Source organism: Acipenser ruthenus, chromosome 19 (genome assembly GCF_902713425.1).
Source record: "Acipenser ruthenus chromosome 19, fAciRut3.2 maternal haplotype, whole genome shotgun sequence".
Taxonomy (NCBI): Eukaryota; Metazoa; Chordata; class Actinopteri; order Acipenseriformes; family Acipenseridae; genus Acipenser; species Acipenser ruthenus.
In genome coordinates this window covers 16,492,390-16,509,752 of record NC_081207.1, presented here as the reverse complement: position 1 = coordinate 16,509,752, position 17,363 = coordinate 16,492,390, and the positions used below count along the sequence as shown (strand labels likewise).

The following is a 17,363-nucleotide window of genomic DNA, read 5'->3' as shown; positions in this document are numbered from 1 at the left end:
ATACATTTTAAAAGATTGTTTTAAACATTACAATGTAAATGTTGACTCAGTAGCTACCATTAAATGTTAAAATGTTTCAACCTTGGTGAGTTCCTTTGATGTGCTATTAATTTTACACAAATTACAGTAGAAACTGTACATATATATATAAATAAAATGGCACTTCCGTGACAATCCGTGATGTTTTTTTTTTTTTGTTTGTTTTTTTTAATTGTCGATCGTGAATTTTCCGTGGCCCTAATCATAAATAATTTTAGTTGCTGACTTGCTTACCGCCCAGCAGTTCAAGGAGAGGACAACGTTAACAGCAACATTAGGAGTCCCAAAATCAGGAAGGTATTCTTAAAACCACAAGACCAGCAAAGGAAAGGGAGTTAAACAGGATCCGTTTACAAGGACAATTGACTGGCAAGTGAGTGTCAAAGGAGGGAGAAAATTCGTTTTTATATCTTGGTGTTTTGTGTGTTTCTGATTAGCTTTTTTTCTTCTTTTTTTTTAAAACATTTTTTAATTAATTTAAAATGGGTGTTACACATCCTTCTTTTTTAGCTACTAAGTCGAATATCAGCTCATCAGCACAAAACTTATCCAATATAGGTTTTGATTCTGCCAATATTAATAATTGAGAACTATTAAAGTTCTTTGTACTTGCTCTGTTCAGCATTGGCTGCAATTCCTTCACCTTCTCAAGAGATCTAAACAGATATCAAGTTACCTTGTACTTGCTATTCAACTACATTTGTGTGTTGCAAGAAAAAAGCTCTGGATTAAGGCAACATATTTGAACTTCACCTGCTTATAGTTTGACATGAATGTGTTTAAGTATACATTTTTCGAAACTTGCCTTACTGAAATATCCAGGCAGTGTTATGAAGTTTTCCTCCAATGCATTTATTTAATCTGTACACTATATTGGTATTGATCAGTGGTATCAAAACCAATGGAAATCGTTTCTGTTCATCCTGTGACTGAAAATTGAATTGTTGTATGAAAATAGTCCAGTGTATATATACATGAGGAAACAGATCAACATGGTTAAAAAAAACAAATACATGAAATGTTGCATGTAGGAATAGTTCATAATACCTATAGTATGGGTGTGTGTTTGTATTTAACAAAGTAAACCATATAATGTATTTTGAGAGAACCCACTGCTTCCTGAATGTGTTTCAATGCCTATTCTTAACAAGTTGGCCAGTCTGTGTTTGATTCTGAAGAGACTAAATGTTATGACACTAATGATGTTATTCAGAAGTAAAATGAATGAGAGAGTCAAGTAGGCATACACCTTCAAAGCAGATTAAAGCACAGGCAGAAAAGTCTGCCTTATCATTTTTCTCTTTCTATTTATGCATAAGAGTTTCTTGATGCATCATTTCTTGTGCTGATCAGCACCAAATTATTTAAAACACAACTGACAACCAACACTTCTCCAGTAAACAATTGCAAGCTTAAGATTTTGTAAAAGGTTTACAAAGAGAGAGGGTGGGATACAGTAGTGTCTTGTGCCTTTTTTTATACTGAATGTTACGCACCGTCACAGTAGGAGCATTGCACAGTCCAGAGGCTCCAAAACTACTGGGCCCTGGTCTGAAGGTGAAAGTACAACTCCCTCAGTGACATGCTGTTCTTTCTGGTAGAAAGGTGGTATTTTGAGGTCCTGTGTGGTTTAACAGCTCAAAGTAATGAAGCCTCAAGAGCTGAAAAATAACCTTATGCAAGCATGCTTGGTTAATGTTTTATAGCACATTATTGGGGGGTGGCACTGAGAAGATTGTGTGAGAACAGCAGTGATTTCACAAGACATACAAAGAGTTACAATTTAATTAAGTAGAAAAAATAAAATACATCATATTGCTAGGATGAACAAGGGGTTTTGTAGTTTGAATGTTCTTTCAAAATTCAAATGCATCTTAAAATATTCTTGTGTTGAATAAGCTGAACAAAATGGAAAATTACCATTTTAGAGTAAAGGAGAGAAATCCCTCTTCTGAGGAGTAGAATGTGTGATTTATTTAGTTTGGGTTTGCTTCATAGGATATCTTTGTGACTTATATAAATTATCTTGTAGAAACAAATACCAACATGGACGTATTCACTTTCAATATGCATTAAGCAGTGTTTGTTGGAAATGTTGTCCCAGCACTAAAAAATACTACTAGTTGGTGTAGGTTAAATATACATTCAGTTACAATGTTTAGATAGCAATGCCTAAAAACACTAATCCACTAGTGTTTGTCTGGAAATCAAGAAACTGTATCATATTTTAATACTAACATGCAGAAGAAATTATACAAAGTAGGGAAAATGTACTTCAAATAATTAAAATCATACTTGTGGGCCTACATAAGTTTTGATACATGTACACAACTTCATTCCAGCAAAAAATTATATATTTTTTGTCACTCAGTCTCAGCAATGAAATGAGTTAGTGAGCTAGTGAGTGAGTGAGCTAGTCTGATCAAAGGTTGTCGAAATTTCAAAAGTTAACCTGCCAGAAGATCCTTGTCAAAAACAATTCTCTATTAGTTACTCAAAACTTGCTGAAGCCTGGATTTTAAGCAGGGTGTTAAAGGTTGCAAAAAACACTTGATTTCAAAGCAGAAGGCATTCCTTCTATTAACAGAAGATCTGTGTGTTGTGTTCTTCACCTCTAATATTAAATCAATCTGTCAAATTAACATTATTGATCATAATGATTTGCCCTGCAAAGATGCTTAGATATTGTAACAGGCTTTATTGTTGACAGGTACAAGTTTATTTTCTAATACCACACCAAACTTCTCTTCGAGTACCTTCTCCACTTCTTCATCAGGGACTGTAGACACGTCAACCAGATCAACACCTTCCTGGTAGTTATAGGTGACCTCACAGTAAGTCCACCCAATCACAGCCCGAAACCCAGTGGTGGTCTGCAAGGAGCAGAGGGACTTATTGGTGAACAAGGATTCTGGAGACGTCTGGAGAAAATTACACGTCTGCTCAAAATGATCAATGTTGCGTGGCGCCATGGTAAAACAATAGATTTTCTTAGAAAGACTCTTGTTAACCAGAGAGGAACCAGCAAAGCTTTCATTTGGAACATGAGGCTTGCGTCCAGTCTTCTGCAAGACCCAGACACCCTTGTCTTCAACAAGACGGAAGACGCCAGGAAGCTGAGGCTGGTCCTTCCCTGAAATGAGTTCCAGGGGCTGCCAGATTTGACTAGAGACACCGAAACTCACGTCGGCTATGTATGGCTTCCCATCAATCATCACCTTGGCTATGAGATGTGACTCTTGAGGGTTATAATCGTCCTTGAGGTTGTCATATACCCTTGACCCCAGCCGGGTAATGTCATACCCCATCTCTTTCAACACCCAGGAGAAGAGCAGGTTGTTTTCACAGCACCACCCCCCTCGTTTGTTTCTCACAAGTTTGTTATAGATGGTTTCCAGGTCTAAGGTGATCTTCTCCCCACAGTGAATGCTGAGGTTTTCAAAAGGGATCGACCTGATGTGGTGCTCATGGAGTTCGGTCAGAGTTTTCAGATCTGCTTTGTGACTGGGCTCTTTGTAGCCGATTCTTGCAAAATACTCAGTCAGGTTCATTTTCTCCTGTTAAAGAAAAACATTTTCACACCATGGGCGGTGGAGACAAAACCAAACCCTCTTGTGTATGAATCTGACCTCATTTGACCACTGAAGATGCTGAAAAAGACTTGACATTTAGACTGAAATGCTGAAATAGACTTAATACAATTATATAAGAAGGAATGTACCAAAGGAGTAAGTAACCAAAAAGATCATGCTAAATATAGCTAGAGTACCATGCCCACAAAACCTACAGTTACAGTACACTGAAGAACTGCTTGGAATATGCGAACTTTGAATACATTCAGCCAAGCATTTTCTACGATACTGCCTTCATTAACTAATTGGACGACAGTAAACATTCTTAAGTATGTACAGTGTATGACCTAGAGATGCATATACATCTTGTTAATGAATTTCCATACCAGTTTTCCAAGTGGGTGACATGGTGCAGTATCTAACAAAATGTGTGCAGTGCGCTAATCAGCAAAACAGCAGACACACTATTTCCTGTATCTCTTCACAGTGCCATGCATAATCAATTTAAAAGCATGATAGCAGTGATCTGTCTGTGAAAAAAGAATGCACATTTCTCATTGTAATGGACTAATATACTGTATAAAACATAGCCCTTTATCATCACGTTTCATTAATCATTTGGAATATATGATTTGACTGCTGTTTGTCAGCTATTTCAGATTCAGCCTGTTAACTGTTACACCATGTTTAAATACAAGTAGTTAATAACTGAATAAACAAACACACAGTTTGACAGAGCCTAAGTCTCTGCAATTCTACTGCAAGCTTTTAAAAAATTACATTTGGGTAATAGCCAAACCACAAAAAAAAAAAAATATATATATATGAGGAGTTTGCCAAACAAGTTTACTGCTAAAGTTTTATAGGACGAACTCTATTTTTTTTTTTTTTAAAGCTTCCTGGAGGTTTACTGTTGAACAAAACAATGTACTTACCCACAAAATATCCAGAACACTGCAAGCAGACTTTCTTGTACGTAAAGCTGTGGTGAGGACTGTAATGGGTTAGATAAGTAAACAGATAACCAGGATTTACATATTTCATGTATTGTAAGGCCAGGAAGCGGAAGTTTCTAGACTACCGGTATTTAAGGGCTGTGTCTTGGAGGACGAGTTGTTCAAAGTCTCTTAAAGAGACAGTAAATTCTCTTTTTTAACACGGAGAGACAGATTATCAAAGCTTTAATACTCCAAATTGATATTTGTATGGAATAATAAAAAAAAAACACGTTACAAATCTAAATTGACTAAGAAATAACTTATGATAACTTATAAGCTCCTAAATGAAACATGTGAGTAAAGAGCTTTAAGAATTTAGCACATAATGTCAGGTGTCTGTCTAAGGCTGTGTCTCAAATCGCCTAGACCTAAGACCTACATAGTGTAGTTTCCTAATCGGCAGTTTAAGGTGTGGGGCGCATAGCAAAAGTTTTCACTTTGGGACACACTTCAACGTCAGCATTCCGCACTGTTACCTTTGACCTTCAAGGCAAACGGTGCGATCCTAAAGTGTATTTAATTACTACCTATTATAATACCTTTGGTGGAGTTGTCTTTTGTGTACTCTATTGCTCTGTATTTATTGTGGAATTTCTCAATTAAAAAAATATATAAAAAAGTATCTAAGAGTGAAGTTTCAAATAATTTTAAAATAAATATGTCGTAAAGCTTGTATGTAAGTATTAGTACTGTATGTATTAGTAACATAGCTACTTTAATAAGTATTTCACTGTTTTTTTTTTAGTAATGAAGACAATAACATTGTTAGTAATAACAACAAAACCTTGTGAACACATTTTTATTGACCTTTTTGTTTATTATTATTATTATTATTATTATTATTATTATTATTATTATTATTATTATTTGTGTTTGTTTTGAATTGTATAACATTTTACTTCCGACGACATATGCTATTTTAGGTGCACAATTGATGTATATAAATAGTATAGGGTTAGGTTTGATCCGGACATCCTAATGTCCAGTTTTAAGTGAAACGCATAAGAAACATCAACCTTCCTTTAATATTTTCTTTGACATACCGTATAACGGGACATTTCGGAGTGGAATTTATTTTGCCTTTATTGTCGGTTTGGATTGGATCACCAATAATACTTCCACCAATCAGAGTGTGGCATACAGTGTGCGATTCCGCCCTCTGACAGACTGCTGGTATGCAGCACAAGTTAAAGAAGCGCGTGCTGGACAAGGGAAAGAATGTGTCGGATGTCAAAGTGAATATGAGAATGGCAGCTAGTGTAGTAGTGAGGAAGCCAATTTGCTTAAAATAAATTAAAAGCAGCAGGAAGTCTGGAATTTTTTTTTTTTTTTTTTTTTTTTACAATGGATTAATTAAGTAGCAGCCAAAATTGTTTATGCTAGACTTGTTAGAAAATTTGTAACAATGGTGCAAATTTGCTTTGGATTGTTACTGTCGATACGTGTAGATACTACTACCCACGTGCAGGTATCGCAAAGTCCCTAAACAATATGTTAAAATTCATTAGTTCTGCACCGTATTAAAAAAGTTGACTTTGCCAGTGCTTGCTAGTCTATTAACCAGTTTTAAATTTAAAACGTTTTAGTTTCAGCTTTATTGTTAAAGTTTTCACACGTACAATACTGTCCTACAATCACTACATGATACTGTGATCATGCCACTGTGTTATGTTAATGAACCATAGCTACGTTTTAAAACTGAGAGTTAGCAAATGCCTATCGTATCATTAAAGTGTACTGCAGTTAGTAATCCTTTCCATTTTCTGATATCTGAAAATTGATGGGCCATATAAGAGTGATAAATATTTTAACTCATTTTTAGAAGGCCTTCTTTGTTGTTCTCCAAGTTGCTGCAGTGACATTGTAGATCAGGGGTCTCCAGCCCTGGTCCTGGTGAGCTTCTGTGGCTGCTGGTTTTCTCAGTTACTTATTGGCTTAATTAGTCAAGATTAACAGGTGTTCCAGATCTTCAGCCACTGATGATGTAAAGACACCTATAAAACCTGCTGGATAGGGGCTCTCCAGGACCAGGGTTGGAGACCCCTGCTGTAAATTAGATACTTTTTTTAGCAGACACATTTCATTAAGTAAACATGTATTTTAATGTTTTTGAAATTAAAAGTAGAAATACAAAATTGGCTTTTCTTTGTGAACCTGCTAAGTGATGAATGCCAATTCAAAAACCGTCAAAATCTACCAACGTAGCAAATTTGCAAATGTAATAAAGGATTTCCACGATCTTATTAGAAATGTACTGTTTAGCACTGACCTGTACATTCTACTGTGCCCCCAGCATTTGAATAATGCTTTACATTACACTGATCTGCATGTGATTAAATACATAACCTTTACAGTAAAATATGGGTTACTTACAATATATAATGGCAATTAAACCACATATATGCGTGCGTGTATGTGTAAACATTGCATATTTAGCTGTAGCCATTGGTAACATTGAAAAACCCAATCCAAATTTGAGTACATTTTGACTCATTTTGTGTCTTTTTACCGACACACAACCAATAGTGCCGTAGTTTTTAATGTCTATTAATAACGTTTGTTAGTATTTGGGGGGGTGGCAAAATTTGCCATGACACGACGGCTGTAAAATAATTCTGACTATCACAAATGGGCTTTTCAGGCTCATAAATTATTTGTAAAAAAAAATAAAATAAAAGCACGTAGACAGGATCATCACTTCAGAAATTGCATTTATTTACTACAGCGTTACTCATCACCACAGCTGCTTGTCTCAGGTAAGATTAGCCTCTAACCTACCATGATATATCTATAACCATTATATAATTTTCTGGCTTCGATTGCTAGAAATATCAAGACTTAGCAGTTGTTTTTAAATTTCGTTTTCTCTCTCCTCGCTCTCTCCGCTCTCACTCCTAATACACTCTCTCCGCTGATAGAGAGCTGCAGGTTTATATACAGTGACCATCTCCTGATTAGCAACAATTAATCAATGAATTAACTCGGGAGATGGTCACCGTCTGCACAAGTTTAGTAAGGATGCGTGACTGTCAGCCAGCTAAATAAATTACTAGCTGATCAGTCACGCATCCTCACAAGGTTTTTAAAATATAAAAACAATAACAAATACGCTTTTATCCGCACCGCAAACAATAATACAAATAATAATAAACAGTGCACATATATATATATATACACACAGTATAAGAGAGAGAGACAGAGATGCGTGATCCTCCACCGGACCCTGGCTCTGCTGTGCCCCGCTGTTGAGTTGCATACGACGGCTTGTTTCAGCCCACCTACTCGCGAGCTTGCTGTGGAGTGTGTGTGTATTCGTTTCTTTACTGCCTTGCAGTTTAGAAATAATAAATCAATAAAAAATAACACGTTGTGTGTCGTGATTCTTCCACCGGGACCCAGCTCTGCTGCGCCCTGCTGTTGAGTGGCATCCGCAGCTTGTTTCAGCCCGCCTACTCGGTGGTAAAAAAAACAAAAAAACAAAAACAAAAACCATTTTTCTTCCTGCCTAACCCGCCACAGCTCCTTGAGCCTGTGCTCCACTCTGGTATACACTACGCGCTGCCACGTTGTGTGACTGCAGGTGGTCGAGAACCAGGTTATCGCTGTGGTTTCACTGCTATCTTGATTTCCTACCGCAGCCACTTGAGCCTGGGTATCCATCCCGGTGTATGCTATGCGCTACCCCGGGTTGTGTTGACTACACGCGGTTAAGGCTAGGCGCATCTCGGTGCTTAGATGCTCCATGTCTCGGTGCTTAGCGCCACAGCATGTCAATAACACCTGCATTCTGTGCCCTGATTCTTCGGTGCATCAGTACTGTATTCTCACTTAGTGTCCTCTGAGCTTCTGCACCCTTGGTGTCGGAGTGCTTCAATACACAGCTCTACACCCTCTGGTGTTTAAACGATGCCTTTGGGGCTGTGCAGACATCAAGCATGGCTAAAGTCCACGCTTGCACATCCTGCACAACGTCCCCTGCTAGCACAGATGAGCCATACGCGGTGTTGGGAGCCCTTGGTCAGACAGCAGGCTCAGCTCAACCGATAACGCCTGCCCCGGTGGTCACCTTGGGTGTTACAGAACCGGATGTCAGCATTACTGAGGAGGAACATGATGCGATTTCAATCAAGGCCTCATGGGCAGCCCCTACCTCCCCTGACCATTCCTTTGGACCAGCGTTTGAGGAATTGCTGCAGCGTTCTTGCCGAAAACACAAGGCGTCTCGGCAGGTAGCCTCAATGCTCCCCTCCTGTACTCTGGTAATGGGATAGAACGAGATGCTGACGATGCCGTACTCGCCAGGCTGTCCAGCGGGGCGAGTGGTTTATCACAGTGGACGAAAGGATGCATATTCCACGTCCCTATTCGTCCAGCGCACAGGAAGTATCTCCGCTTTCCTTTCAGGGAAACGTCTGAGTTTTCCGTGCTGCCATTTGGCCTCTCCTTAGCCCCCTGCACATTTTCAAAGTGCATGGATGCCATCGTAGCTGCCTTGCGGCTGCAAGGGATCAGGGTGATGAACTACCTGGACGATTGGTTGATTTGTCCCAGTTGCAGGAAGCAGCAGTGGCCCACACAGCGATTATGATGAGCCAGTTAATACCGGTGCAAAGTACAGTCTACTGGATTCCCTTACGATGTGAGCTGGATTCCCTTACGATGCAAGCCTACCTGTCGGACGACAGAGTAGCTGCCATTCGTAACTGTCTGGCCCTGTTCAACAAGGGTTCACAGTATAATTGGTGTTATGTTAAATTAGTGGGTCTGATGGCCGTAGCTTCGTCAGCCACCCAACTAGGGGAGATCCTGAGGCCCATTGTCGTGCCATTCATCCGCCGCCATCACCTCATGTTTCAGCATGATAATGCACGGCCCCATGTTGCAAGGATCTGTACACAATTCCTGGAAGCTGAAAATGTCCCAGTTCTTCCATGGCCTGCATACTCACCAGACATGTCACCCATTGAGCACGTTTGGGATGCTCTGGACAACAGTGTGTTCCAGTTCCCGCCAATATCCAGCAACTTCGCACAGCCATTGAAGAGGAGTGGGACAACATTCCACAGGCCACAATCAACAGCCTGATCAACTCTATGCGAAGGCGATGTGTCGCGCTGCATGAGGCAAATGGTGGTCACATCAGATACTGACTGGTTTTCTGATCCATGCCCCTACCTTTTTTTTTTTTTTAAGGTATCTGTGACCAACAGATGCATATCTGTATTCCCAGTCATGTGAAATCCACAGATTAGGGCCTAATGAATTTATTTCAATTGACTGATTTCCTTATATGAACTGTAACTCAGTAAAATCTTTGAAATTGTTGCATGTTGCGTTTATATTTTTGTTCAGTGTATTTTCAAAATTGGTGTATAGCCAGAGGCTGTAGGAACAATTCAATTATTGATAATTTAATGATTTTTTGGGTTGATTAGTTCTCTTATTAATAATATTTAATTGACATGTTACTATGAACACACATACGCACGCTAGACACAAGGAATGTTTAATGAATAGTAGTATTTTATTTACACAAATAATAGACAGAAATCAGGAAAGTCAGAAAGGAAATCTCAAAAGTCCAGAGTGTCCCAATGTGTCGGGAGTCCAAATCTCTCACTGCACTCATGCCGGCTAGCAGGCTATTGAAATATGACACTGCCTGTCTCCTCACACACAAAGCAGCTACTGCAGCAGCTCAAGCAAGCTGTGACATAGCTAGTAAATTGCTTACACACACACACACACACACACACACCCACATACAAGAACAGCCTCAACTGAAATGATGCAGACAATCTTAGAACATATATCACATTAAGCTTATTAATGGTATATAGATTAAGGATACGGCAAGTTTACTTTTAAAGAAATTCTTCATACAACAATATGAGGTGGATTACTTAGTTACTTCATCAAGTTTCACTAAAAGTTATTTCACATGCAAAGTGTGCAAACTAAATAATTAACAGTTCAATTCTCTGTGAATGTGTTACAATTAATTAATTCAGTTCCATGAAAGGAAAATGCAACTGGAATCATACTCAACAGTTCCTTGAAGCTTAGACTTTTAGTCCGCTGTTTTGGAAACTCAATCTGTTGAAGTGTCCCGTACAAAATGCTCTCCTCTCAACAATGAAGTCTTCAATCCCACGTTGGATCAAACTCGGCAACAAAGCTTTCAATTCTCGATAGAATCAACAAAACAGCTGCAACAAAGTCTTCAGTCCTCCGTATAGGATCCACAACAGCGCCCGTCCGCTCTGTTCTCTTGATTAAATCTTTTAGCAACGCAAGTAGCAGGGCACCGTTTCTTTTGGATACTGTAGTTTTAGGTGTACAGCAGACCTAGATTGGTTTGTCTGATAACAGTTTCTGTAAGTTGTACAGCAGTCCTCCAGCTGAGCCTCAGTCTTGTTGCTTGTGGTCGTTGACTCGCTTACAGCTTGTTTCCTCATCTTGGGTCAGTTTCAGGCAGAGTCCCGTCTTGGGTCAGTTTTTAGGCAGTGTGACAGCACCTTGTTTAGCATTCAACGTGGAGCGCAAAATGTTTAGTTTTGCTTGGATATTTATAGTTTTTTCACTCTGCTGAGTAACCACTTTCATGAGATTATTTGTGTATCTTGCCTTCTTTTAAACTTACAGTCCTTTGATGTTTTAATGTCCATGGGACATAACTAATTCATGTCTTCCTTGTGTCAAAACGATTGTTGTTGCACGTCTGAATTATCTGTACATAATTCAACTGTCCGCTCAGGTTAATCCAGTCCAGGCGCCGGTAACCTAATCAATAGGTGTGATAGAGAGAGAAAGGATCGATGCTGTAAATCTCCCTCCCAATTAGAAAGGGCGCTGTGTAAGGGGGAAGGTATGCTGCCTCCCAGATCTGCCACCTCAGTGGTAGGTGGAAACCGGAAGGTGACCATATTAGGAGGGGCGCGTAGCTGCAAGTACTCAGGACGATTCCATTGCGGTCAGCTGCGGGGCAGCCCTCTATTGAAGAAACCATGGCGACGTGCTGACTGCAGGGAGGAGTTTGCTGGGTACAAAGGGGAAGCAGCTACGTCAAAACCTCCCCTTGCGCTGAGAAACTAAAGCGACTGGCCGGAGCTGGTGTTTGTGTTTTCTATTTTGTATTACGTGTTTGTTTGTGTTTGTCGTTAGAGGAGCTGTAGCCGCGGAGCCAGCACGTACCCCAGAGCACGCCCCCCAGAGCACGCCCTCACCACAGAGCACAACACACGCACCACGATCCACCAAGGAGAAGAGCACAGTTTTTTGCATGGAGGATTGTGGTTTAAGGAGTGTCTTTTGTTTACTTTTTTGTGTCGGGACTTGTTGTTTTACCCCAATATCATCGCTGATAGCGGGGTATATTATTATTTTTCATTTTGATTATTTTGTGATATTTTTGTTAATTATTAAAAAAGGATTATTCTTTGGGAGACAACAGTCTGGACATTCCACATCTTTTGCATTGCACCATTCATCCTGTCACAGTAGGTCACATAGTTCAGTATGTCTGCAAGCAAGAGGCTCCCTTCTCAAGACCCAGCAGTTTGCCCTGTTTCTCAAGACACACAGTTTCATTCAGGGGATATGTCCCACAAGGCGCTGTTGGTGCACAGCTCCTGTATGTGTATTTGGGACATTGGCAACAGGGTGTCACTGCGTACAAACCCTGCTTTCCTCCCCAAGGTGATTACAGCCTTCCACATGAATCAGTCTGTGGAATTGGAGTCTTTCCATTCACCTGTGTGCTTTGGAGGAGGATAGGAGATTAAATTTCCTCTGCCTGGTGTGGGCATTGAGGTGTTACGTGGATAAGACAAGAGCTCTGCGTCATACTGACCAGCTCTTTGTCTGTCACGGTATACAGACCCTAGGACAGCCCCTCTCAAAACAACGACTGTCGCATTGGATTGCGGACAGAGTCTCTGTGGTGTATAACAGTGCTGGCTTACCCCCACCTCAGGGAGTAGCTGCGCACTCCACTAGAGGGTTATTATTATTATTATTTCTTTCTTAGCAGACGCCCTTATCCAGGGCGACTTACAATTGTTACAAGATATCACATTATTTTATTACATACAGTTATCCATTTATACAGTTGTGTTTTTACTGGAGCAATCTAGGCAAAGTACCTTGCTCAAGGGTACAGCAGCAGTGTTCCCCACCGGGGATTGAACCCACAACCCACAACCCTACTCCACACTGCTGCCCCGTGGCTACATCTTGGGCTTTCTTCAGAGGGGCCTCACTGTCTGATGTATGTATGGCGGCTAGCTGGGCTACGCCGCATATATTCTCCAGAAACATTTGACTATTTTCCAGGCTATTGTTTATAGCACACTGTAACGCGCAAGGAGACACTTTCTCATTATTATTACTTCCTCATTATTATTATTATTATTATTATTATTATTATTATTATTATTATTATTATTATAAAATAATAAATTTAAAATTTGAAGTACCTAATAGTTTGCCTTTAAGATTATTTATTTATTTGGGCTCATGCTCTTACAGAACACATAATGTTTAATTATTTTTATAATTTCGAAAAATATAATGCTTTATTTAAAAAGAATGCTATATATAAAATAAATCTACTTACATTTGTACACGTCTCTGTGCCATTTTTCTTACGGAAATGAAAAAAAAGCAATGTATTCTTGGTTCTTGTACTTCACTCGTACATGTGCCGAAGAGAATATTTTAGGGTGCATCGAAGTGCACTTCGGGTGCTCCCTACGCATTGGGACACTCTACAAGTTGGCCAACGGACAAAGTAGCACACTAAACTTCATATAGGGTGTGATTTGGGACACAGCCCCTGTTTGGCTAACAATGGCCGGGTTTCCACGCAGCTTAGAAAGTCATCACTCTCTCCACAGTCATTATTTATGACGTAGCACACGTACGACGCACATTCCACACGTTATATGAACTGCGCGTCTAAAACATTGTACAACTTTAAAGGGTGGGTAAATCATCTTCTCACGCTAAAAAGCCGCAGGTTATTATTATGTCCAGAAGCCATACCTTATGCTTACGAGACTTCAGCAGTGAAAATCCCGTTTGTGACATAACCTCGCACAACTTTCTACTATAACTAAGGCCATACCAAGCAACATTTTATTATGAGATCTGCTGGAAGTAGCCATGGCATGCATATATATATATATATATATATATATATATATATATATATATATATATATATATATATATTATCTGACACCATGTATTCAACATTTCAAATGATTGCCATTTGACTCGTATTGATTACCCTGCAAAGATGCCAGATATTGTAACAGGGCTCTGATTGGGTGGGCTTATTGTGAGGTCTCATTTGGTCACCAAGAAAATGTAATAAAAAAAACTATGGGAAACCAAACAAAAACCGAGGTAGATCGAACTGAGCTAAAATACCAACACTTCTGGGGCTCCTGAGTGGCGCATCCAGTAAAAAAGCACTCGCGTAGAGTGCAGGATGCGCCCTATAGTCTGGACGTCGCCGGTTCGACCCCTGTGGTCTGGCCGAGTGCCTGAGAACTTGCCTGTAAGCTGCCCAGAGCTGCATTGTCCTCCAACGCTGTAGCTCTGGGAGTCTGCAGTGTGTGCATCTATTGCTTTCTTATCCAGCAGACACCCTCATCCACTTTGTCCCTATGTACTCTATTTGTGCATCGGCAGGAAAAACTAATGCGGGCGCATCATCGTCCCTCAGTTTGGTTGGAGGAGGTTGTGCTTCACAGGTCTTTCTCTGACCAACAATGGATTGAAACATTTCAGGTGGACATGGAGCCGTCACCAATACATGTCCGTACACCTGTGCCGCTGCAGAAGCGAGTGGGTATTGCTCTGTACAAACTTCTCGGACCGCTGATTCGGCAGGACTGCGCACGGCAGAACGGGTGCCCACCTCAGCGGGAGCTGGGGTAGGCACCTGCAGTTCTCTTGTTATTGTGCGCAGAAATTTGGCATGCAACGCAACCACCTCTTGGTGCTGTTGATCAGCATGGTCCAGAATTCCAAGAGGTGGCTGTATTGCCGATCCTGCCTGACAGCGGTGCGTGCAATCAGACTGTACATCCTTCTGTACTCCAGGCGCATCAGGCGATGCTCCTGGATCAGCAGCTACAGTGTTCAAACCAACTTTAAATTTAAAGAATAACAGTTGTGAATTGCTTCACAGCTTTTGTTTTACATGTGAATCCTAAGAATATGTGAAAAAACATATCGCATATGCGCACACACTTAGCCTGACATGCGTAAAATGGCTTGATATCCCCAACCATTCGTTTTTTCACAAATTATTCTTCGGATTCACATGTAAAACAGAAGCTGTGAAACAATTCACAACAGGTCTTCTTTTAAAAAAGTTGTTTTGAAAATGCTAGCTGCTGTGGTTGGGGATATCAAGCACTTTTAATTGACACTGGGACGGTGGTGTGTATATGCGTTATGTTATTGTATTCACAAATTATTCTTAGGCTTCACAGGTAAAACACAGACTGTGAAACAATTCACATTTGGCATCCTTTAAATTAAAGTTGGTTTGAGCACTCTAGCTTCTGTGGTTGGTGAGATACAGCCATTTTCATTCATGTTGGGTTAGCTTGAGTCGAATATCAAATGAATATCAAACATCAAGCTAACTTTACCGCGGTAGCATATTTTAGTTTAGAAAAGTAAATGATGGCTGGCGTAATTACCATATTGTATTGATGGGGCTGGTATTTCACAGGATCTCTGGGAGGATGATAATTCCAGCAAATGGTCCAATGCCACTGCCATTGGCCGGTCACCCATGAACCGGTGCACTTTCTCCCAGAACCGAAATTGGGACCTCGAGCTTTGACCGCAGGATTGCAGGCATTTTCTCTCCTGCAGGTACAGATATTTCAGTTTCTTGAATTTATCTCGTACCTGCAGGAGCGTTCTATTTATACCAAGTTTAGCCAGAGCACCTGTAATACTGGTGAAAATGGTGGCATTTCTTTGGTGAGGTCGATCCAGTTCATCCATAACCCCCAGGTCCGCAATAATGTGGAGGAGGGAACGAGTTTCCTCATCCGTCCAGCGGACCTGGTGTTGCGTGCTGTCAGAAGGGGTGGAAGCTTGAAACATCCTGCGGGAAAAAAAAGCTACATTATTTGTAGTATTATTATTATGATAATAATGCTGGTCATAATGACCTAGTAGTTCTCATGCATCGTTCATAATACACTGAAATGAATAAATAATGTTATAAACTGCTGACATCATTGTATTGGTATAAATCAACATCTCTATATACAATTTATATATAATTTAGCCGCGACCCTCACCAGGAGAAGCGGATTGATAATAATGGATGGATGGATATTTAACTGATTTGTATTAGTAATGGGGCAGCAGTGTGGAGTAGTGGTTAGGGCTCTGGACTCTTGACCGGAGGGTCGTGGGTTCAATCCCCGGTGGGGACACTGCTGCTGTACCCTTGAGCAAGGTACTTTACCTAGATTGCTCCAGTAAAAACCCAACTGTATAAATGGGTAATTGTATGTAAAAAAATAAATAATGTGATATCTTGTAATCATTGTAAGTTGCCCTGGATAAGGGCGTCTGCTAAGAAATAAATAATAATAATAATAATAATAATAATAATTAGTAAGATTGAGATAAGGAAAATCTTACTTATGCTACAGAGGAGGACAGAAAGACCGTTCCCAGAGAAGAGCATTCTTTTATATAGGGGAAGTGGAGGAGGTATCGTGTTATTTCATGAAAGTCTATCGTTAAGTATTTTGCACGACTGTGGAGTTTGTTGCTATGGGACTAATTAGGCCAATTAGCGCGCACTTTACTGTGCTTTACCAAAGTGTAATGACACTTTAGTCGCACACTTTTTTTGCCATGCACTTTTGGAACGAACACAATCATGCGTCATGTCATGAATGCACGATAATAGCGTGATTAAAACTTGCATGTAAATACCGCCACTGATCTTGTGTGCTGTAGATACCTGATGGAGTTTAATATTTCAGAAGCAGAATTAAATAAGTGGGGTAATGCTGGAATTTGATATGTACAACATGCATCCAGTGCATAAAACAGACATATTTCATCAGAGGCAATTGCTCCAGGAACATCCACATAAGTACCCCTAAACCTCCTCCGAACCTAAAATCATTATTTTACACCACATCTTTAACTGCTTCAAACTAATTCAATACATTTTACCTTGAGAAGTGAATTGTATACTCATATTATTGGTCAAGAACAATAATAGCTACTAGATTGTGCTAAAACATCTAAACATACACATTCATTGTATTTGTATTTTACATTCAATTTTTTCAATACAAAATAGAGCAGTCTGCTGTTTTGAGTAATTTTTAATAGACTGAGTACTACTGTACAGTAGTGGTACCAACTTGTTTTGAAGACACCAGGTTGGACTTTTACACCCCACTTGGAAAGTTTCAGCATCATCACTGCAGAAAAAATACTAAGCGCAGCTTTTGAAGCCCTGTAAGCTACAAACCTAGGGATAGGAACTTCACCTGAAAGAAGAAACATGCTTTAATATTCTGTGTTAATTGTGAAGGTGCAATAACCAAGGCCCCTTTAGCAGGAGCAACATTCACAATGTCCTCCCTTTTGTTGTGTTGAAGAGATTATGGTTCTTCACCAGTTTTTTTTATATTTATTTGAAATACAACGCTGTAGAATTACTGTAAAGGTTGCTGCTCTGATTAGCACT

The 17,363-nt window shown here is 39.9% G+C and overlaps 1 protein-coding gene across 1 annotated transcript; it reads right to left on the bottom strand.

Annotated features, from left to right (window-relative positions):
• Positions 1 to 1,806: 1,806 nt before the first annotated feature.
• LOC117424387 (arylamine N-acetyltransferase, pineal gland isozyme NAT-10-like) lies at positions 1,807 to 5,024 on the bottom strand. Its single transcript, XM_034040680.2, has 2 exons — positions 4,547 to 5,024; positions 1,807 to 3,596 (listed from the first exon to the last, which is right to left on the bottom strand). Exon 2 carries the CDS (start codon positions 3,588 to 3,590, stop codon positions 2,718 to 2,720), a length of 873 nt encoding a protein of 290 aa, XP_033896571.1. The 5' UTR covers positions 3,591 to 3,596; positions 4,547 to 5,024; the 3' UTR covers positions 1,807 to 2,717.
• Positions 5,025 to 17,363: the final 12,339 nt, after the last annotated feature.